The 24,061-nt window shown below is 40.4% G+C and overlaps 2 protein-coding genes across 6 annotated transcripts; one reads left to right on the top strand and one right to left on the bottom strand.

Moving 5' to 3' along the window:
• Window positions 1-747: 747 nt before the first annotated feature.
• On the bottom strand, window positions 748-12,599 carry epn1 (epsin 1). Of its 5 annotated transcripts, none has more exons than XM_034127897.1 (13): window positions 12,546-12,599; window positions 8,570-8,736; window positions 8,151-8,257; window positions 7,627-7,785; window positions 6,432-6,560; window positions 5,976-6,105; window positions 5,676-5,833; window positions 5,393-5,464; window positions 3,913-3,996; window positions 3,307-3,589; window positions 2,537-2,701; window positions 2,096-2,338; window positions 748-1,661 (listed from the first exon to the last, which is right to left on the bottom strand). In XM_034127897.1, exons 3-13 carry the CDS (start codon window positions 8,217-8,219, stop codon window positions 1,201-1,203), a joined length of 1,953 nt encoding a protein of 650 aa, XP_033983788.1. In that variant the 5' UTR covers window positions 8,220-8,257; window positions 8,570-8,736; window positions 12,546-12,599; the 3' UTR covers window positions 748-1,200. The 5 variants fall into 5 exon arrangements, with proteins under 5 accessions (XP_033983788.1, XP_033983790.1, XP_033983791.1 ...); XM_034127899.1 differs by having other exon boundaries at window positions 5,985-6,105; XM_034127900.1 differs by lacking the exon at window positions 5,393-5,464.
• Window positions 12,600-17,928: 5,329 nt separating this feature from the next.
• Window positions 17,929-23,377, top strand: sbk3 (SH3 domain binding kinase family, member 3). Its single transcript, XM_034128016.1, has 4 exons — window positions 17,929-18,030; window positions 20,678-20,825; window positions 21,330-21,532; window positions 22,330-23,377. The coding sequence occupies exons 1-4, from the start codon at window positions 18,025-18,027 to the stop codon at window positions 23,104-23,106; spliced, it is 1,134 nt and encodes a 377-aa protein (XP_033983907.1). The 5' UTR covers window positions 17,929-18,024; the 3' UTR covers window positions 23,107-23,377.
• Window positions 23,378-24,061: the final 684 nt, after the last annotated feature.

The raw sequence follows: 24,061 nt of genomic DNA, 5'->3' as shown, positions 1-24,061 counted from the left end.
CTCATCTGAAATCCCAACATTACATAGTATTAATACAAGTGACAATTTTTTAAAACAAAAATAATGGATGTCATTTCTTGCTTTCTGAGTCACTGAAATAAGAATGGAGACAGATATTGACACATATACACAGAAACAGGCATTTGCACTATTGCATACTCACAAATGAGCATTCATTTTTTCATTCGCACCTGGCTGCAAACACACACATTCAACAAACATCCCATCACTTCGCCCATCAGACCACAGAGGTCAGAGCTCTCTTTAGTTTTCTCCAATAATATGAAGGGAAAAAATAAGCATTTGATTTAAATGGCATCATCGTGTGATTTTCTTGTTAATTTGTTCCCAAAAATTGGAAACAAAATAAATTACATTTAATATTAAATTAAAAGTAAAAGATTTCACCACATTGGGCCTGAAATGCTAATGCAGGATTTCCAGTCTGTATTGGAGTTCATTAAAAATCATCCCTCCATGCACATTTTTCCTTTCAGTGATTCAGTGTTTATCTTCATTCGAGAGAGAGAAAGAGAGAGAGAGAGAGAGAGAGAGAGAGAGAGAGAGAGAGAGAGAGAGAGAGAGAGAGAGAGAGAGAGAAGAAAGATAAGAGAGAGTATGAGAGCAGAGCAGATCGTAGAGGAGACGCTCACTGAGTACTGAAACTCTCTCCCACAGAGCTCCCCCCTGCTCCCTCTCTCTCTCTCTTAGCTCTCCCTCTCTGCGAAGAAAGAGAGAAACAGAGGGCCGGTTGCAACAGTTTGCTCTGTTCGTTTGTTAGTGTCCTATGTCTGCTCTCTCTCCAGCAGTAAATATTACAGAGTGATACTGAAAACCCCTCTGCTCACAGACTTACCTTCATCTCAAGACAGGACTGAAAATAACACGACATGAAGAACGCTACAGAACGGCACAGGTTTAAAACAAAAATAAATAGATCTCTATTTCCCGCCCACAAACAACCCATACTGTAATGAAAGGAACTAAATGTGGAAAATTATTCTGAAATGAAATAATGCTTTTGAAGGAAAAGATAAACATAATTTTTAAATTTTTAGTTTTTTTCTTTAAATATAGAAATGTACACATTTTTCTTTTTGGACACAAACTGTGTTGAGGGGGGGGGGGGGGGGGGTGAAGGGGGCAGCAGGTACGACAGGGGAGGTTGAAACTGGTGAGCAAAGTAGTGGTGACACTTCCTCAAAGAAGGAAAGGGTTGGTGCTCGCTCCCGTCGTTCCTCCGCCTCCCACTGACCCTCCTGCCCCCATCACTCCGGATCCACTTGGCCCACCCAAAATCAGCTGAGGAGGTGGTCCGCCTCCGTGCCCCATAAAAATCGAGCCTGGGGGTGCCATAGGCGAGAGGCCGCTGAAGGGCATGCCCATGGGGCTGGCCTGCATCATGCCCATGCCCATCCCTGGAGCCCCCATACCCACAGTCATTGGCCCCATGCCCATTCCTGGTTGCATCATGCTCAGCATGGGGTTGGGGGGCACAGGACTGGAGCGGAGGCTCAGGCCAAGTGAGGAGGGCTGAGGTGAGATGGAGCTCATGGGGGGGGCCACGCCAAACGGGTTGGAGCAGGCAGGTATTGGAGAAACCCCCCGACTGGAAATGGTGCTGCCTGGAGTCACTGCCATGCCAGGAGCAGGAGATGAGCCTGAGGTCAGAGGTCAGAGCGGACGGGAACACATCAGGATCACTTCATACCTGCCATTACACTTTGTTCAACACTTTTTCAGATACCTTTTCAATCCATGCCAGGTTTTTCTATTTTTCAACACATGCCAGTTAATCTAATAATCTAATCATATTTAATCCGCAACCATTTTATATGATAGATTTGGATTTTAATAACCAAATAGCTAAATATGGAATAGTTTGAAATGAACTTTTCTCAATTTTAGTGACTGTGAATATGTACGTTTTGTGTTACCAAGAAGGCTATCTCAAAATGCACTTTTCATGAACAGGGTTAGAGTGTCTCTATGTCTGTCTGTCTGTCTGTCTACAAAAGCAATGTTGATCTGAACAAGTTCGGTTACTGCTCTTTTCTCAGGTTATACACAGATATAGACGATAGCTGTAACTAACCTGTGTTCTGGAGGAAGGGGTTGTGCGCTGAAGAGGAAGAGATGGAAGGGGGCGGTGGCTGTTTGGGTTTGGGTTTAGATGACAAGAGAGAGTCGAGATCCACCAGCGCTGCGTTGGGGCCGAGGAAGGACTCGGGAGTCTTACGAACAGGAAGTGAAGAACCAAGAGATGACAGGTCAAAGGGCACCGGGGAGCCTGTGCTGTTACAGCCTATTGCCGGGGACCCCCGTCGCTCCGGGTCTCCTGAGGAGGATAGAAACAGTAAACCAGGATACAAGCAAAGTCTTTCTTTCCTTATAATATAACCACAGATTATATAACAGACACTCGAGGAGGATGAAATGTAGGACAAGACAACTGTAGTGTGCATGCAGTTATAAATCTGTGTGTAGTCCCTGTACCCACACCTCAGAGTCGGTGTAGCTTTAAGTGTGAATGTACCTGTGCCGTTTGTGTGTAGGGCGGTGCCACTCCAGATGTCGGAGGTTATAAGGTCAGAGGCAGGGAGAGCCCCTTCACCTGCCCAGGGGTCTACGGGCCCCCCCGAGGAGGATGTGCTGGGTGGCACCGGGGGGCCCCAGGGGTCGGCACTGGGGGGGGTCACAGCTACAGGGGAGGGGAGGAGACGCAGGGGAGGGGAGGGTTAACACAACACCTTACAGGTACATACACAATAAAGAGGGAGCAGGAAGCTGGGCTGGGTTCCAACACTGTTGCTTCTCTCCTTTAACCTCTGCAGTCCCACTAACGTGACAGCTGACAGCAGATAGTAGGTTCACCGTGTTACTGTCGCCTTTTTAATATCTAAAGCTCAGTGGAGGTAAAGGAGAGATAATAAGCAGCTACCCCATACAATAAAGAGGCACAAAAGGGGTGAGAGAAGAGACAGCTCTGGTTGAGACACAGCCACAGTCAGTCCTGAGTAGAAACAAGAGGATAACAATCCCTGGTTTAGACACAGAGGGAGAATGGATTTAGCATGCTTGCTTTCCTCATTACACACTGAAAGCATGTATGAGAGCTATGACAGCATGGTGACATGACTACATTACAGGCAGTAATGAAGACAGGAAATGGAACAGAGGAGTAAAGGTTGAGAGTTCTTCACATCCTCTTTCATCCAGAGAGCAGGACACGCTTCTCTTCTGATACTCAGCCGAGAGATCACATTTCCAGTAACCTGCGGATTGACTAATGGTGTGGTTGCTTACCTGAACTCGCCCAGGGGTCGATGTTGTTAACTCTGTTGGACGTCTCTCCCCAGGGGTCAGGGGGAGGGGCTATATTGGGTGGAGCTCCCCCACCCCAGGGGTCAGAGCTTGTAGGGGATGTGGGTGACGTAACCCCCCATGGGTCTGCAGGAGCTGCGCCCCAAGGACCTGATGCAGCAGGGGCAGGAATCGAGGGTGGAGGCGAGGGGCCGGCAGAGCTCAAAGGGGCCGCAGCACCCGCGGCCCCCCAGGGGTCGACTGCACTCAGCTCCATCAGAGAGCCCTGTGCCGAGAATATCTTATCGATTAATGCTCCTAAAGCTGTGTTCAGAAAGAAATCTAAGGACACATTCACCCCACGATGTAGAGGTTAGATGACGAGGAATTTCACAAAATGGAGAAGTCAGAAGAGAGAGAGAACTGCAGATCAAATACCACTGCTTTTTAAAACTACTTTATGATTTAATCTAAGGGGGATGACCTCAAGGGACGGTCTAAACCACCATTAACACAACAGTTACAATAATTTGGGGGAACTGAGAGAGACACAGATAGAGGAGGTAATGTCAGGAGAGTGAGAGACGTAGAGACACTTTGAACACACACCTCCTCCGGCTTCTTCTTTTCCCTCCTGCTCTCCTCCAGGGCCATCTGCAGTCTCAGGTCGTCTCCTCTGCGCAGTCGCTCTTCCTGCCAATCACACACACTGTGATGTCAGCTACCTGAGACACACAACCTTAGAAAGCACACCACATTTACAGATTTAAGATCAGTTTAAGATTCCAAAGATGAATTAGTGGGATTGGAAGTGAAGACGTTTGATCACCATCTACAGTCAAAGGAAATTAAGGCGAATCAACCAATCCTTGAATTAATAGAGTTTGCTATTTTGTCTGATTCTCACAGTATTTGAGCAAATCACAATCAGATCAGACACATGCTTGTTTCACACATGAAATAAGGTTATCCAGGACTGCTGTCAATAGACAACCTAAAATAAAATTGAGTACAGATAAACTGTCTGGAAAGGTTTAGACAAGGATAGGCTATAATTGATATACTATATATACTGACTGAACCAACATCAGCACTTAAGGGGGAAAGACAAAGACAGCCGTAGTTAATTTGCTTGTTGACAAGTTGTCATTTTCTATACTTCACAGAAACTGTTAGCTGGTTTTAATTCCTTCATGCTGTTTGTGGATAATTTGCTTAAAATGCTGTGCATAAAGAACAGGAAGTCGTCTTTTAGCATTGCCCAGTCAAGCCACTTTGACATCCAGCCTACCTGGAGTACATCAAATAAAAACGCCTGGATCAACCAACACAAATCTTGCAGATCGCCACAGGACGTTCCCACCTAATTCAACCTTGTTTTCTATCACCTAGTAGCAAGGAGTGACAGTGATTTATCCATGAAGAACAGACAGTGTCTGCTATATAACGGAGCAAGTCTTATGCTTAATGCCACTTGTGACATATATTGTTATCCTTATAAGACCCTGCTTTAGTTTTAGATTACACCAATGGTGCAGTAAGTGCAGGACTCTACCCACTAGCATAAAAAAGGTTAACAAATGTTTAACTCAGTCAACATGGTACAAGCAAGTTACAACAGCAGGAGACGGGTGTAACAGTTTAGGTAAAGAGTGCATTCAAAAACAAGACTATAATTGAAAGCATGCTATCAGAGATGGTGAAGGAGAGGAAAGAGTGATCAAACCACTCAGTGTTTAATTCAGTAAGTTATGAGAAATATTTGCCAATGCCATGCATATTCAACAAAATAAATTAGAGATAATCAAATCTTTGGGAGCTGACTTTTGACATAAATTTAAAAAAGCACCTACTTTGCAAGCTTTATAGTTTTACAGAATGTAAAGGAATTTGACTGGACAAGTGATCACGACCAAATTACTGCATTCTGATGCAAATTTATATTTTGAAGAAAATGACACATGACAAATATGAGCAGAAATTAGTTTTGTTAATTGATCAATACTTGATGTGTAATTCAGAAATTCCAATTGACAGAAAGACAGATAGTATGTGACTGGGCCCCAGTCAGCTGGCTCTGCCCCCTGACCTTTTGTTGCGCATCTTTGCTGAGTGTGATAGCATAGCTGAGCTCTGCGTCCTCCAGAGGGTCCTTGTTAGTCTGGGGGAGGTCAGGCAGTACATGGTGAGAGCAAAGCTAGGTGTGTGTGTGTAGTGAATAGTATGGGTAATATCCCTATGTGTACACAAGTGCTGAAACAAACTGTACAAACTGCAAACTCTGCTGGTGTTAGTCACAGTAATGTTTGAATCCTTATCTCAGAGGGCTCTAACTTAGCTGTGTCTGCCCTGAATATGCTGCTTTGTGTTACCTGCTCTGCCTCTTCTTTACTCATGGCCAGAGCCAGCTGGAGTTGCAGATCTTCCTCTCCAGTGCTCTGGGGCCACGCCTGCTCAGGGTCGGCCCCCCCAGAGTGGGAGCCCGCTGACAGGCTGCCTCCCAGGCTGGGTGCTGAGGGAGCTGAGGAGGCTGCAACAGAGACAAACCAGAATATGCATGAATGAGAGCTTGTGTAAGGTCATCAATTTATCAGAGCTAAAGGCCTTCTTTCAGTGTAATACTTTCACTTTGAGCATTGGTTAAATCTTTTAAGACAATCTATTTTAAGTACCATTCTCACCACTGGAGGTTTGTGCCATCTTCTCTTTGGTTTTGAGGGCGTGGATCCTCTCCTCTCTTAGTCTCTCTTCATCTTTTAGCAGTGTCACCAGCTGTTTGGCTTTCTCTCTAACATTTACCCCCTGGAAAAAATACATGCATAAGCAAACAATTATATCCTGCAAATTAAGTGTATTGTTTTTACATAACCATACAGCTGTACACCTCAGAGTTAGTGTTAAAGCTTGTTAGTTTGTTAGTTCAAGGTTTCATTTACCAACGTCCCATAACAAACTTTAATGGCTGGCTTTGTTTGCATAGGAGGTCAGAAACACATTGTAAAATGTCCTAGAATTACACACAAGCGGCATGTTTGGAAAAGCATGTCTGCATTCCACAAAGGTGGAACTTACTTGCTAATCACTTCAACTATCTATGCAGCTTTGTGGGCGTGGGTGCGTTTGTGTACCTGGTCTTTGCCGTCTCTGTCTATGAACTGGAAATCCTTGAGGGTCTGGACTGCGTATATGTTCTCTCGGCACTGTTGGGCAACACGTTCTGAACCCGTCTTGATCAGGTACTCCATAAGAGTCATAGCCTGGTGGAAACAAAATCACAACCAATTGACCAATTGTAGAAAAGGGACTTTAATTCCCTTTTTTAGATTCAACATACATTCACATGCTTTCTGTGTGTAAGTTAACACACACCATTAGTACTAATAAACAAATTCTAAATAACTCATACATTGCATAAAACCAAAAATATTTGGAACGGGTCTGAAATCTCTCTCCAGCTTACTCATTGAATTGTTATACAGATAACACTCAATGGTTTACTCTGTAGTGAGTAGTTCATTGAGATGTATTAATATTTTATATTGTTGCATCGACTCAGTTGTCTTGTGTCTTATCTGTCAGAGAGAAATTATTTTACTTTTTTTTTTTTAATACATTTGACCTCCTTGTGTCTATTAAAGGTGGGGTAGGTAAGTTTGAGAAACCGGCTCGAGATCGCTAGAATTTGAAAATACACAACCGGAGAAAATCTGCCACTTCCTTATAGAGCCCCTCCTCCAACACACACAAACGTGCACATGACCAATGAGGGCACGAGATAAGTTTGTGCACAGATGGAAGGCTGACAGGCAGGTAGGCCATCCAGTTATTTTAGCCGGGCCGGCTAAAATAATTGGTCGTGCTTTTTACAGTATTACGGCTTCCACAGATGAAATATTTTTATGGATTTTTGCTGATAAAATGTTATATTTGCTGCATGTACCTTTAAAGTTCTTAACAAATAATCTGAGGGGAATTTATTGTTGTTTGTTTTTAACTGGTGATGTGTCATTTTGTAAAGCACTTTGAGCTGCATGTGTTGTATGAAAAGTGCTATATAAATTAAGCTTTATTATTATTATTATTATTATTATTTAAGACGCTTCAAAATCATCGTCATTCTGCATCATCAATGATAAATGTAGTGTGGCAAAATTCAAAACCAAATGTTATTGAAGGAAAACATAAAGTGGACATCCTATTGCCAAAATATCATCTATTATACATTCAAACAATGCGAAAACCAATAATGTGTGTATATTATGGTATATGTACTGGTGACATATTGCCACACAATTATACCCAACAGCACAAACAAACACAAACCTTGTACACATGTCTCCAGTTCTTGCCGTGGTCATTGAGGCGCTTCCACACCATGCTCATGATTTCCGAGAAGGCCACAACATTGTAGGTCAGATCAGCAATCTCTGACATCAGAGAGCTGCTGGGGCCCCAGGGGTCATTGGACGTCGCCTCTCTAACCTGCAGCACGGCAAAACAGCAAGGGACAAACTTCCAATTATCCTCTATCCGAACTGTCGTGATAAGAATCATATTGAGCGAATACTTTGTAACAATTTGGGACAATGGTCCACAGTGTTCTGAGTATCAATACAAACTCAGTCACGACACAAGCCGGAAAGAGGCAGACTAATGAACGGATATATGATTAGGTTAGCTAATATTATGAATAATAACTGGAAAGAGGGGGCATGTTGCTTTGCTCGTCAGCAGCTATATGAAGTCACATGTGCTGTAGAGATAAACAGATTACATTTCAGCAATGGACATATGGGGGATGTGGGTGTGAGAAAGAAGAAGACCAGATAAGCAGAAAGACACACAACCTTGATTTCAGCCTCTGAATAGTTGTGGACGATGTTCTTTACTTGTCGCCGTAGCGATGAGGTCGACATGGCAACGGTCTGGCCGTCGAGTCCTGCTGCAATCTGAACTGCAAATGGAGAACAGAGAGGGGTTGTAAAATATAGGTAATACAAAGCGAACAGCAACAAAGGGCAAAGAGGACTCTTATTTCAAGGAGCAAAATAGGTTTAATTAAAAGAGTAAATTCTACTTTCAAAAAAGAGGGCAAGAAGAGAAAGAGTCAGAAAGACTGGATGCAAGTACAAGAGTCTGGATAAAAGGTGGTTGTCCTTGAGAAGAACAATCAGAGTGTGAAAGAGGGTGTCTATAGCAGATACATCTGAAACCATGTGACTGCTGGTGTCAACAGAGGAAGTGAGAGAGCGAGCGTCATGCACACCTGTTACACAAGAATGATGCAGAATGAAGGTCTCTCCTCTTGCTTTCTTTTCGTTTTTCTGGCTTGTGACTGTGAGCCACTCATTCACGGAGTGCTATGTCTCAGTTTGTCTTTTTCTTCCTGTGACAACATTTGGTCCCAAAACCTTGGGCGTAGGGAGATGAAAACTAAGGAGCAAGATTGAGATTATCATTAAAAAAGAACCTACACATACTGAGAGAGTATTACTATATCCCAACAAACAGACTAGAACAAGCTGTAACGTTATGCTAGGTCTAACTCCAAAGAAAGCATTAGAAAATATTCAGCTACAAAATCACAGGACTTGTTGCTGAACCACACATGGCTAATAGTCAGAGATACACCATACTAGTTATATACTTTATCTTGTTTAGTTAGTCAAGTCATAAAACCCTTTTTTATTCTCCAAAGAATAAGAGTTATTGCCATTAAGACACAGGAAGGGGAAAATGTGTGTTGTTCCTTACACTTAAATAACATCAGTTGCCAAACCTCAATTGCAGCATTAGGACTCACAAGAAGCCGCAAGTTTTAGGATTAGGACATGAAGTTCACAAGTTCAAGTACTAAATAAATATTGTATTTGTGAACAGATATTGAAATTGGAAATCTTAGGTATGCTAGATGATAACAGGATCCATTTACTTCATTTCAGGTAATTATATTCCTTATCATTAGACAGATTGAAGTCACAACAACAGTGTTGGTAAAGACAAAAAGGTCATAAAAATATCGCAATATTTTTACAGCTCCAAGATGGTATGCAAATAAGCGTGCAGGGCATCTCGGAAATTAAACTTGAACCTGTAACAAGTTCATACAGAAGTGAAACATTTTACATTTTACTGATGTCAGCCATTCACAAGAGTCGGAGTATATGGTGATCATGTTATCAGCAAAACATGTGATTAACAATTGAAAAACACTGTCTGATGAAATCAAATCATGGCTTCTGTTGTGCCATTCCAGTGGTACGGTCTCAATTTGACAAAAACATTATGAAACCATCCTGTCGGATGCTGGTCGTGTAAAGGAATGCAAAGAATGATTTCATGGCACAATATTAAATCCCACTGTACCTACTGAGCATTGTTTGAATGTGATTGCTTACGCAGCAGGCTGAAACACTGTTGCTGACCAGATGCATCCTTTCATTGCAGCAATCTGCATTTTCTCACCAAATAGATTATCATTTCGGGTCATGACACAAAGACACTGAGTAACCAATTCACCTACAGGCATGATTTTAGTGCCAATTTATATAAAAGCTATGCATGTCTTTTTTAAGAGCTAACTTCAAACATTATCTACCCTGTAATACAAATAAAATGAAATAGTCATTATCCAGTTATTCTTCTGCCTCTTTAAAAGAATGAACCCTAATTATATCAGAGTTTGAGTTTAGACATGTTGTACTCTTTAAAAGCACACACAGGAGGAGCAGTTTGAGCAAGTTCAGCTAAATACATTAAAGATATTAACTTTCAAAGACCACTCCCTCAACTGCCATATCTCAAGAACTAAAGGCAGCAGGAAGGCAACATATCTTTGGCTAAAGAAGAAGAAAAGTTCAACCCACACACTGCATCAATATTCCCTGAAAAAGGAAATGAGCAATGGTGGGAATTGGAAACCAAGAAACTATGCTTCTCTTCCTATTTCCCTAGCCTCAAACAGACCTTCCTGCGTACAAGTATATATTCCTCAGGAGGGAAGTATGCAGACTGACCTTAACACCATGCAATCTGATGGGCATGAAAACAATTCATACCTTTCTGTTGTTTTGTTTATAGCAATTTAAATAATAATGTACTTCTTATCTTACATTCTTAAATACACTCTAGCTGTCTCTATGCCTGTAGACTGTTTTACACACCCACATATACAATAGTTACATAGTAACTTAACAACAGGAATAACACATTTACGGGAAGATATGCATATGTTCAGGTTTAAATATACTTTGGTAAACCAATGGTGAACCAGACACAACTTTGGTGTATACTTGTACAAGTGTTTTAAATAAGCCTGACACATATAGATTGTCTGTGTTTAGAGTTGTAGGTCAGACAAATATGAGACCACATTGCACAACTGAATCCAATGCAACTATTGCAAAAGCCAGGTCAGAGACTCCTGAAGCTCCGTATCCAAAGTTCAGACACTAACTAATCGTTGATAAGGGGCCAAATAATACGCCCTTTGTATCTCAGGTTGTTTCAAATATCTCCACAATCTCTAATACTAAAGAAGGTTTCATTAACTATGTGTATATGTCGTTGTTCTGAAAAACACAATCAAATTATCTTCTACTTTGAATTGTCTTCTCTGCTTTACATATGGGTTTCAATGCCCAATCATGTAACCTCTGACAGGCCTGAAGAAGAAGTATACAATATATTTAAGGAAGAAATGAAGTAAAAGAAGAACATACCAGAAAACTCTAGGTCCGCTGCAACATTCATTACATACGGCTAAAGACTTGTCTTTTTGCCTTTTATCTAATCATATAAGTATTAATTTATTTCAATGCACTGGAGCATTTGTTGTTGTATGTTATACCTGTATTTTCATATTATAGCTTGTTTTACTTTTTGAGTTCTGTTCTGCTGCTCAATTTGTGTGTTCTTTTTATGTGGGGTTATGTGAAACACTTTGAACTGTCCTGTACTCCTGTTGCTGAAATGGGCTGAATAAACTTGCCTTGCCTTCAGACCAACAGAAGCCCCACTTATATGAGTGCTAGGTTGAGCTAACACATGTTAATAATACGTTATAGGCAAATCATCCAATACAAACAAATCGCTGTTACACTTGCATTACAATAATATAGATTTGCATAAAGTGCCAACCAGGCCTGCATAACCTAAAAAAGGGAGAGTATTTATGTATCTGTGTTCCCTAGCCCAATATCCTGAAAGGTATAATTTACTCAGCAATGTTTTTTTTCCCTTGTTCAAATGTTCAATGTATGTTTCACTGGGGCAATATGGTGAAATCCCCCACCTACTGCTTACTGATGCTAAACTCTACGCCCTCAAATGTGCAGGGAAAGTTTTCTGGACTTTAGACATTGATATCGCCACAGTGGCTGAACACATTTTTACCATACAGGTCCAATCTCCCTTTTAAAATATAGTAATGATCCCAAACCTGAGCTTACTTAGTCCCCCTGTCACTGTACACTTGACGTTATCCACACCCAGTTAGCTGGCACACTGATAACGTTAACAACCGTTACCCATGTAACGTTAAGCAAGCAGTCTGTCAACTGACAGTGCTAGCTCTCCAGCAAGCGTTAACTTAATGTTAGACAGAGTGGGGACCATGACATTATACAACACTGTTACCAAAAGCATTGTGAGCATTATCTGTGTCAGAAAAATATGTATGCGAAAGACAAGTTTACGCGCAATTACTAAAGCTGATAAGGCAATAAACATTGTCCTACATGTCATTTAACTGTTAGCTTATATTATCCACTTAGCCGGCAAACTCTTCCATTCTCACACCTTTCGAAACAGTTAGCTAACACTTTGACACCAGAGGTTTGGGTAAAGTCTGAGTAAAGTGTAGACAGAGGTACAGAAGGGTGTAGGGTGTTTTTGTACGAGTTGGCAGACAAACTAACGCGAAATTAAAGGTGATATTCTCCACACAACCGTGAATCACTACACACTAGGAAAGGGCGGTTAGTTTACCTGCCAGCTTCACTGATAAAAGAAATCACTTGCTGCTGCTGCTAGAAAAGATTAGCCAGCTAGTAAGCTAGCAGTTAGCTAGCTAGCTGCTGCTAGAGAGTTCGCAACATGATTGCTAGACTATACAAGCTTTAATCAAGGACACGTCCTGCTGTGGGACAGTGTTTGATATACACGTTCAAATCACAAGCCAAAACGCCAAAAAATACTGACAACAGACCAAAATAAAAAAAACAAATCAAGTGTGTACTGACCCTGTTGTAGCTTGAATGTACGAGGAGATGGCCGAATTTCCGCTTCCGTTCTCGGCTACAGGAAAGACCGCACCCCCTGTAGCTTTGTTTTCCTTGGATGGTAGTAGAAGACTCATTCATAATTTATTGATTTTTTTTAATGCCAGAATTTGTGTCCTAAATGTAATTAATACAACATTAAAGTTTGGTTAATTTTCTATATTTTTTTCTATATTTTATTTTATTTTATTTTATTATTTTGATTTGAACTATTTTGTAACTGTTTTCCTATTCAAGAAAATAAGACATCCCGTTAAACAAGACCTACATATTAATTACTAGATATCCTTTGCAGCACCGCAAGAGTTTATAGATGAACATAACAATGGCATTTTCAGTACTCCAATATAATACCACGGTGGAGTGAGTCTCAAATATAAAGTAAAAATGGCAATCAGTCAGTGTGCATTCTGCAGGGTTGCTTATTCCTATCAAAATCAGAATCAGAATTAGTTCTAATTTATCCCAATGGGGATAACAACAACAATGTATTAAAGAGGAAATCTGTTCAATACATTATTCCAAGAAGAGACAGGGAAGTGACTTTTGGATGGCCTAATCTACTGTCTATGTATGGGAAATAAATCACATCCATTTTCACGTGTGTTTAAAAAAGTGTTTTAAGGCCCTCTTTGGTCAAATTATAACCTTGATTGGGCCTATAATACTAGAACCGACCTTTTTCTGCTTTTATCAATTCTTTATTGGCTATAAATGTGCAATTATTTTATTTAAAGCCTTCAAAAATAAGTTTATCCCATTAAGTGTACCTAAACCAATGTGGTTCATCATGATTTAGGATTTTAATAAAATCTTAAGTATTACCATCGTTGTAACCATCATCATAATCCTGACATTTTTGACATTAGGTGTTATATAACAGCTGAAAATACGAAACAGAAAATGTCGACATTTTATTTAAAATTATTAACACATCATATTTCCTTACAAAGAGACTCTCAATATCACTCCTCATCAAACAATAGTCTGCTTGTTGAAGGCTCAGTGGCAAGACACATGACCCGGCTGCTGATTGATTATCTTCAGTTTTGCAACATAAATCTGCAACAAACCACGTCATATTAAGAGCTAATTGAGCGGCATATAATTCACATTTAAAATTAAGCCTGCAGAGCCTTAATTAAAGAAAGACCAATCTGGAAATCCAAAACCACTCTCTAAATGTCATTAATAAGTACATTTAATGTACTGTAATGCACTGTGTGGTTTTCTCCTCAGTAATGTAATGGCATACTTTCACCACATAGAGGCATCATTGCACTAACTCTCACATCAAATGAAACCATAACAGTTTCCAATAGCTTTTCCTGTCAGTGGTTCCATAAAAAGAACACAGCAAGAACAACAGAGTAACAGCTGGGGGGCACCGGTGTTACAAACTCCCCTTTTATCTTCCATCCCTTTATCCTTTTATCTTTTCCTTCTCCCAAGGGAGGGGGGACTGAAGGCAACTTTGCAGCAAACTGTTCACTGTTGCACTGCTTTGGAAACATTAATCTCTTGAAGACAAACCAACAAATGCAGGCGATTAGAAGAACCATAAAATCTATTTTAACATGTGTCAAATGTGATGCCACAGAGACACTTTATACAGGATACCCTTTATGCCCACTGCCACTACTCCGTCCGTTTGAGGGAATATAAAAGCTATCTGCAAGTAAACTATACATATTTGTTATTTTAATCATTTATGTGAGTTTGTGGATGAAAGATAAATTCATTCGTTTGCTCAAAGAGAAAAAAAAGATGACAATAACAAAACAGAGTGATCCACAAATTAACTAAATATGAGTACACCCTTCAAAGACAAATCTAATTTGGTGCTGATATGTGGTCCAGATAATGCATATGGCTACATATTATCTTAATACTAAAACAACAACCACAACATCATGTCTCCCAGAAGAGTGCTTTTTAATAAATTCCATGTTATCTTCACAGACGATTAATTATTTTGTTGTGATTAAGGGCTGGGCGATATATCAATATCAATTAAGAGGATATTGTCTTTTTTCCTGGTTTTAAAGGCTGCATCACAGTTAAGTGATGTAATTTTCTGAACATCCCCACTCTATTCTAGCTTTTCTATTATTGCCTTTCTCCACATGGTCTTTTAATCCAGTTTATTGAGGATTATTTATTGAAAAAATTGCATTGTGTAAATCACAAACACAAGCATTGGTGTTAAGCCCCGGTATACGTACAATATAACTTGACGTTGTTCTTGTAGTAAATGTTATCAAATGCAGGAAAAATTCAATATTACAGTAATATATTTATTTAGACCAATTCCCAGTGTCTGAACTCTTGAAAATGTTCCCAACATTCCTGCATGTTTGGTGCAAGTCCTTCTTCCTCATTTTAAATCAGTTATTTCAGTAATTGCACCACTTTCATTTCATTTCATTTCAATCTTTATTTCGAACAGATTAAAAAAACAAAAACAAATAAAAAATAACAAATGTGAAAAACAGAATACCGTATTGTTAAAATACAGTATTTATCCATATTCACGATAATATTTATATATTCAACAAAAAAAAGTCTTCATATTAATAATAATAATAATAATTAAAAAAAATCATATGTGTCCGAAAGGGAGTAGGAGGAAGCAAATGCTTATTAATTCCCACCCCTTACTTGATCAATGATTGTCCTTTAAGTCATTATGCAAGTTATTCCTACTTACATTTACATTTATACATACATATAAAATAATTTCTCATCTTCAATCACCTCTCTTCATTCTCATAGTTTTCCAAAAAAGTGTTTCTGTACATCCCTTTAAACTGAATTATGCTTGTGCTTTGTTTTAACTCCTGCTCCAAACCAATCCATAAAATCACCCCACAGATTGTTATACTCATACTTCTCAGAGTTGTTCTGACCTTGAGTTGTTTAAAATGTAGATTTCCTCTCAAATTATACCCACCCTCTCGGTCTATGAACAATGTTTTTAATTTCCTAGGAAGTAGATTATGTCTTGCTCTGTACATGATTTGTGCCGTTTTAAATTGAACCAGATCAGTGAACTTCAATATGTGTGACTTCAAAAATAATACATTAGTGTGTTCAAGATATCCAACATTATTGATAACTCTTACAGCCCTTTTTTGTAATGTGCATAACGGCTATAGGTTGGTTTTGTACGTGTTTCCCCAAATCTCCACACAGTAAATCAGATATGGCAATATTAGTGTGTTATATAGAGTATACAATGAGTTGTAGTCCAGAATGTGTCTGGCTTTTCCCAATATTGCGATAGTCTTAGCCAGTTTTGCTTTTACATGAGTGATATGAGGTTTCCAGCTGATTTTGTGGTCCAAAACCACACCAAGGAACTTATTTACATATACTCTTTCTATGTTTATGTTATTTAGTATTAATTGCACCTGTGGATTTGTTTTATGTTTTCCAAATAACATAATCTTTGTTTTGCTTATATTTAATGATAATTTGTTTGTGTCAAACCAATGTTTTACTTTAATCATTTCTGCTGTTATCACTTCCATTAGCTCTTTCAAATTGTCACCGGAACAAAAAATATTAGTGTCATCTGCAAATAAAATAAATTTCAATATATTTGATACTCTGCAAATGTCGTTGATGTATATTATGAACAGCTTTGGACCCAACACGGACCCCTGAGGTACTCCACAAGTTATGTTCATGTATTCTGATTTATGTTCACCAATTTCAACAAATTGTTGTCTGTTGCTTAAATAATCTCTCACAACCCATACCAGGAAATGTAAAGATCAAAATCTGTCAGTCTTCTCAAATCCTCTTTTTGTTCACCATCATACAACATACACAGTATACACAGTACATCTAAAGTGCAGGAGTTGAAAGAGACGACAATCTCATCTGTCATGTAAGCATTAACAATTTCCTTTTTTAGATGTCAAAAGCACTCAAAAAGATGGAAGTGTAACCGAATAGGAAAGACGTTTGTTATGTAACTTGCCAGTCATGTCAGTCAGCATATGTATGATGCATATGTTCAAGACCATCCATTAATAGTGGAATGTGTGAGCTTTATGTCCATGCATTTGTGAATGAAAGTGACAGTCTTTTGGCATCAACTTGATGAGAGCAATAAAAGTGTTGTTTTGGTGGTGGAGGGGTTGTCACAGCAGGGGCCACAGGACCCTATGGAGCGAGCACAAACATGGACGTATTGTGGTCAGCCACATGACCCCGCAGTGGTAGTAACCTGAGCAGGGCCCAGTCGTTGTGATAGCAGCCAGTGTTTGTGTTACATAACAAACATCCATTGAGCCAGTGGCAATAATAGTCCTGTATAGTATGTAGTACCAAGGGAAATCAATCTGAGTAGACTGAAAGAGGAGGAGGGTGTCAGGGCCATAGGAGCTGAACAGGTCTGATCTGCAGCTGTAGGAAACAGAACTGGCATGTAGACGTCAATGTACAGAACCAACGTGTTTAACAAGACAAGGTTTCAGCTGTTAGCAATGTCTCTAAGTGATGGTAAGCCATACTATGTACTTTAGAGATAAAGCGAGATGTGTGAGAGTTGAAAGATTGAAACCTGAAAGAACCTTGAGAATGTTCTTCACTGTGGTCTCAAGAGGCTTTCATTTTGAAATCAAACACATATTCTTATGCCTCCTGCAGAGATGGAAGGGAATGGTAAAATAAGAAAAGGACAGTAATATTGAACAATAACATGGCATGCGTAACTGTACCCAATAATCCCAGTGACATTCAGGGATCAGGGGTACAGCTTGTTGGCCTATTCCGATCATTCCAGCATACCTGCTGATTAAAAGAGGGATCCTACACTGAGGGTGGAATTTCTGACTCAGACTGACTGAGAGGGTGAGAAAGAGCGAGACGTGGAAAGATGAGGAGAGGAGGAGAAGGAGGAAGTGTGTATGTACAGTGAGTGACAGCTGAGAAGAGATTGGGGAGGAGAGCGATGGGTTAATGTGGTCAGGCGGACTGACAGATTGAGAACGGTAGGATTTTAACACGGCTGTGGAGTGGGAGAGAGAGGTGGCACGTGGGAGAGGGAGGGAAGTTTGAAATGCCTTGTAGGTGGTGCACACGTATCTGCCAGCATAACAGAAGAGGCAGCGTGAGAGAGAGAGAGAGAGAGAGAGAGAGAGAGAGAGAGGGTACTGACACGAGAGTAGGAAAAGAGAGGGAGAGTCCAGTGTGTGTCTCCTGGGGAGAAGCACGTAACCAATATCCAGGTCTCCAGTAAACATATAGCAGCCTCCTTTACACAGCTTCTCTGCTACTGCATCGACCAAGGGGGCAAAGGCAGAAATATCAGCTTCAATTCCAGTTTAATTATCAGCAGCTGATTGCATTGGCAGCACTTTGATAGGAGTCTATAGATGCTGAAAAAAGACACAACAAAGTGAGCAGAGATCCACCATCTGAACAGAAAATGACAGTAAGTATTGCACTTTATTCCTGTAAGGATGCATCAGCTGCAAACATTAAATGCACACCAAGTGATAATCTTGAATTCATTAAATTGTGTTTAAAAAAACAAACAATGGCAATAGAAACATGCATAAATGCAATTGTTTATTGTGTGTGCCGCGGCAATTAAAACAAAAAAAAAGTATTGTATAAGTGTGTTCTTGCATCTGACATGCATGAATGGTATAAATGCATTTGTGGCTTTTTATTGCAAAATGACTGGGAGGCTGGAAAAGTTTAATTGTCAGTGTCGTTGAGAGGATTTTCAGCTTGTTATGCAGAGCGCTTGTAGTGGACTTCAAATTTGTTAATGACGTTAGCTCAAGCAGAGCCCCTTTTAAAATCTCAGATCCCCATGGCTTGATACCAAGGGCAATTAACTACAGTAATAGGGTTTGATAAATAATCACCTCACTGCACAAGGACATGCTTCTGGTGCTACACATGTTTAAGATGCATCTGTGGTGATTTATGTATCAGAGCAACTAAATATAACGGTCCAAATGTGAGCTGCATTAAACTTAGTTGCAATTCTCCAAACAAAATAAATGATGGCATTAGTGGACTGACAAACCTCTGAAGAATGTAATCCTGCAATAACCCTGATATGTGTTTACAACTTCGTGGTCAAATCCCAAGTAAGGTTTGAATTCAGGAACTTAACACTGAGCTTTGAGTCCAAAAGTGTGAAGTAGGCATAAATTAGGCTATAAAGACTTGGCATATAAAGGTGGCACAGGAGACGGCTACTGTGTATTGAGCTCCTCCTCACTACGCATAAAGATTTACTACATTCCTGTTCGCATTGCAGGTTTATTCATTTTGCAATGACTGTCAACTACACATATTTTTATAGCCAATAACTGCCTTGCTGTAATTGTTGAGCATACCGCACTAAAACACTTTCATCACCCTTGTAACGTATCTTGTATCTTACCTGTATCATGTTAAAGGTTATATAACTTGTACGTTTAACACATTACTTTAATTTCAGACGTCATGTTTGATTATTTCACTTTTGTATATTACGTAAAGCAATGCAAATACAGTGTTTTTTCAGCCGGTGAAGTCAATGTCTGAAAGGTTGAGGTTGAGAGTCACATTGTGAACCAATGGAGCGGCATCAAACTATACACCATTGATCTAAAAGCTGCCCATCATCAGCTCAGTTTAAAATAGAGCTTTCTTGGCAACACCTTGGCCAAGAAGCCATCTCAGACTGGCTGAAACCTGCAGTCTTATTTTTGGATGCACATCAGGCCCATTTGTTTGTCGAGCAGTAACTCATAACTGAGATTTGAAGCTGCTGTCATCAAATAACTCTATAGTGTCATATAGCAACATTTGAATTGTCATCACCATTGCTTGATCCTAAAAAAATTCAAGAAATGATTGGTGAAATAAACATACATTTGTTTGCAGGGATACGATAGGCATAATTTAGTCAATAATCGAATCAATGGTCCAGTAAGCTCAGTTACGCAACATGTGGAAGGTCGAAAGTAAAAATACTGTATGTTATCACTTTATCTTTTGTGTTAGGCTGTGTGCTCTAACTGCCCACCACGGCCTTCTTAATTTGCTGGGGTATTTAGTCGGGGATCTACTTCAAAGGAAGTCATCATGAATGTGAATGATGGTGGAAACTGAGTGACGGCGCCACATGTCCTGATCGCCCTGATAAGACATGACGTCTGAAGTTTATCCCTTCTTTAGGACAATGAGGATCATGACCGATCAGCAGAAAGTGATAACGTATCACATCATTATTTTCCACAAAGCTCTGACAGATGCATGCTGGTATAGCGCGTACATGGTTTTTGAACTGTGAATATTTGCATGCCAGCAACTAAATGAAATTTGAAAAGACAACAAAACTCTTGACAATAGTAGCAGTGATTAGTGAAATATAAGATTTGAACAAACGCCACCTAAATTAATTATTCCAGTACATAATTTTACATGGCCTGGGAAAGATCATCAATATTTGTGACTATGAGCGAGCTCTCTCAAAGCTAGAAACTTGGCAAATTAGTCTCAAACGTGTGATATCAGCAGGTATGGGAGATTGAGTTAGTTGAACTGGAGATTTTTTGTTTTACTTTGTACGACAAAATTAGCTTTATTGCATTGAAATTGCAATTGCATTGTCAGTTGTGAAACAGAAAACGTCCCCAAGTCCTTAAAACATTTCCCGTGGTGCTTTCAGCGTAAACATATTTCCCAATGCATTGTTAATGGAGCAGTTGCAGACTTTAAACTTGATCACGTTACACTTTTGAGTGTGAACACTCGAGTTTTGGGATTTTAAAACGAGTTATTGATGGTTATTAAATTGTTTGGACCGTCCATAGGAATAACATGTATGAATTATTGAAAATGGGTGAAGTTCCCCTTTAAAGTAACAAGGTCATCATTACGCAACGAGCCATGTAGCGGTTTCATGTGACAGATTCAGAATTCATTTTGTGAAGTTATCTATCATCACCATCAGCACATGTCTGTCAAGCGATCTTCTTTCTCTGTGACAGCACTGAACCAATCACCATCTGTAGGCTTCATGCAGTGACATTGAATATGGATCTGAGTGTGTGTCTGTGTGTGTGTGTTCCCAGGATTCAGCAGCTCAGGAACTTGACGAGCGATGTTTCCTGTCGGCGCAGTCCATGCCCAATCTGAAGGTGTCCGAACATTTTCAGGTCCTAAAACTCCTGGGAGAGGGATCCTACGGAAAGGTCATGTTAGCTGTCCACAGAAAGAGAGGTTAGTGTAAGGCTCAAGGTCCAAGGTCATGACCATCTCCAATCACTCAGTCTGCAAGACTGAATTACACTCACATTGAAAATGGAGTTGTAATAAGTATTTTTGTTATGCTTCTAAACTCCTACTGTCCAATAGAAGATGGGGTCTTTGTCCACTGCAACACTTTACCTTATGCTCAGGTTTCTTTCTAATCGAGAACTACACATGTCCTGTGGAGTCAGCGCTGGAGTGAAGTGAGGATTGATCTGTCTTTCGATAGTGTCCACTTAACCTTTTGCGCCTCTGTTGCTGTAATGAAGTGCTTTGGGACATTCGCAGAGATAGAGTTGCTGCAACTGGGGAGTCTCTGTAACAGAGTCTCCCCAAAGGGGAAGTTATATTTGTTCACAGTGTCAGTGATGGACAACACTCAACACATTCCAACACTCAAATGACAGCTTTTTTTACTAAAGCCAATTAGATGTTGTAGTATTCAACACATGTTGTCTTTCTTCACCCCCTCAGGAACCCCTATGGCTCTCAAGTTCTTCCCTCGCCAGTCTACATCGCTCACCTCTTTCCTGCGTGAATACAATCTCTCCCTTTCCTACTGCACCCATCCTTCTCTGACACGGGCCCTCGGCATCTTCTTTTCTACGCCGACCTACTATGTATTTGCCCAACAAGCTGGTCTATACGGTGACCTCTACGACGTGATAGTGTCAGAGGTCAGTTTGGCTGAATGGTGTACAGTTGCTGTTAACACCCTACATGGCATGTTCAGCCTAACACATAACACAAGGAGGCTTTCTCCTCTAGTTTCTGCAGAACACTCGCTTGCCTGATCAGTTGGGTTGCACCCCTACATTTTTATCATACTATTCCCCCCCATCGTTAAGAATAGGAGCTTATCAAAAGACTCATAGGTCTTTAATGTCTGCAGTGTGGCTTTCTGGTAGAGGTTGCATGGAACATGTAACTGCTGACCTGGCCTCTTTGAGCTTTCATTTCAGTCAGCAAAAACTTGACGCAAGCTTGATAAAGGTTTCCAGCTCGCCCTCGTCTGTGTTTGTGTCACTGCCAGTAACATAATACAGAGTACTGATAGGAACAAGAGCAGCCTGCTCTCATGGGAGTACTTGAAGTACAGCAAGGGTTTCCAACCGCATCGTAAACCATTTGTTGTGACGTAGATGTTCCTGTTTGCACCAGAGATGTTCTAACCAGAGCACATCTCATGTTTATCTCTCATCTTATATATACTGAGATATATTAGAGGAATATTATTATTGTTGTTGCATAACAATTCATAGAAATGTCTTTCACTCCCGTTTATATTATTATACCTACTTGGTACAGCCTGTTATTTTTTTCTTATCTTTATTTCTTTCTTTCTTTGTGTCTTTTATTACTGCTGACACAAATGTAATTCAAATACTTTGTTATGCCATACTGCCTTCACACAGCTGCTTCCCTACAACGATTATTTGCAAATAGAATAACACTTAAACACCTTCTCTTTCAGGTTGGCGTGGATGAAGAGTGTGTCCAGAGGGTGATGTCCCAGCTGAGCGGTGCCGTAACACATCTCCACTCCCTGGGCTTTGTCCACCGCGACATCAAACCTGAGAATATCTTCCTGTGTGACAGTTCCTGTCGCTGGGTCAAACTGGGCGACTTCGGCCTGTCCCGGGCCATCGGCTCCACTGTGCGCGCCGTCTGGTACGACTCTCCCTTCTGCACTCCTGAGGTGGAACCAGCCAAGGAGGCGCAGACGGAGAGGGAGTGGGATGGGACTGAGGAGGAGATGGAGGAGATTTGGATCACAGTGGAGCCCTGTATTGACAGCTGGGCTCTTGGTGTGCTCGTATATTGCCTCCTAACTGGGTGCTTCCCCTGGGAGCAGAGCACCCATGATGACCGCGGCTATCGTAGATACAAGGAGTGGTTTGACAGTGAGGTAGAGAAGGAGGAGAAGATGAGGCACTGTGAGTGGAGAGGCGAGGAGGAAAGAGACTGTTACACTATCATGAAGGAGAACCAAAGGAACAACCCTCCTCCCTCACAGTTTGAGGGCCTCAGCCCACTAGCGATGACTCTTTTAAAGGAGCTGCTCCATCCAGAGCCCAAACACAGAGGAAGCCCCGAGGAGATCCTGAGCTACCTGGGAGGGCCGTGGCTGACAGAGACAGAAGTTGAAGAGAATAGGAAAGCCGATGAGGCAGAGAAGGAGGCAAGAAAAATAAGAGAGGAGGGAGGAGTAGAAGAAGAGCTGGCGAGGGAGGGAAAAGGGGAGAGATAAGCTTTGTTTCTATTAAACTGTTTCAAGTCAGATTTGTATTAAATGTTTGAAAATATTGCCCAAATGTATTTCTGTGTATGACTTAAATACAAACTATTAATACAGGCGTATGTTCTATGATGTGCTATATTTTCATATTTTTTTTACAAATATTATACATAACACTTTCATTGTTGTGTATATTCCAGAGTGTGTTCATGTGTATATATATGTGTGTATTAATGACATAATATAATTGTGTATAGATTATAGTATGTGAATCTTGAAATTAGAAGCTGTGTAAATAGTGCCTTTAAAAATCTGTATCAGACTTGTTGTAAAATAAACTCCTTTTATTCAAATTCTGATGAGGTATTGTCTTGTCTTTATTAGGATCCCCATTAGCACTAGCATGAGCATTGGCTATTCTTCCTGGGGTCCTCACACACACAAAACATACATAAACATACATACAGCTCATAATTTCATGCAATTTACAGTGCTGTATGAAGTGAAAACTAAAATGGTCATCCAATTATCGTTATAGGTATAGTTCATGAGTTACACATTCAGAGCCAGCCGGTCATTTTTACTTAGATGGTACACAAGTATAACAGTTGCTCTTATTACTCCCTTGACATGAAGAGAACCCATGTGTGAAGTTAGCAGATGACACCACAATCATGAACAGATGGACACGGTAAGCATAACCAAGAAGCTGACCGTTGAATTTCAATAGTAGAGGAGGAGAAAACCAACACACCTGTCTATATCAATTGAGCTGTGGTGGAGCGAGTTAACCGTTTTAAATTACTGGGAATCAGCATCACAACAACTAGACAAGGCCAGCACATTCTTTTTAACTACAGAGGAGCAGCAGAAAGCCTCCTAATTGGAAACATCACAAACAGGATAAGCAGGTCCCAGGACAGGAGGGTGATGTTGGGGTGCCTGCAAAGCCTAAAGGGTATTAAGG

The sequence above is a fragment of the Trematomus bernacchii genome, unplaced genomic scaffold (assembly GCF_902827165.1).
Source record: "Trematomus bernacchii unplaced genomic scaffold, fTreBer1.1, whole genome shotgun sequence".
Lineage (NCBI taxonomy): Eukaryota > Metazoa > Chordata > Actinopteri > Perciformes > Nototheniidae > Trematomus > Trematomus bernacchii.
This window is presented reverse-complemented; position numbering and strand designations above follow the sequence as displayed.

Excerpts from the sequence above, each read along its gene's own strand:
- epn1 (XM_034127897.1), bottom strand. The coding sequence starts at position 8,219 with ATGTCGACCTCATCGCTACGGCGACAAGTAAAGAACATCGTCCACAAC. Across the intron at positions 3,997-5,392 it reads GCAAAGATGCGCAACAAAAG|GAAGAGCGACTGCGCAGAGG; the intron begins GTCAGGGGGCAG and ends TGTGATTGGCAG. Across the intron at positions 2,702-3,306 it reads CGACCCCTGGGCGAGTTCAG|CTGTGACCCCCCCCAGTGCC; the intron begins GTAAGCAACCAC and ends CCTCCCCTGTAG.
- sbk3 (XM_034128016.1), top strand. Across the intron at positions 20,826-21,329 it reads AGCTGTCCACAGAAAGAGAG|GAACCCCTATGGCTCTCAAG; the intron begins GTTAGTGTAAGG and ends TCACCCCCTCAG. Across the intron at positions 21,533-22,329 it reads ACGACGTGATAGTGTCAGAG|GTTGGCGTGGATGAAGAGTG; the intron begins GTCAGTTTGGCT and ends CTTCTCTTTCAG.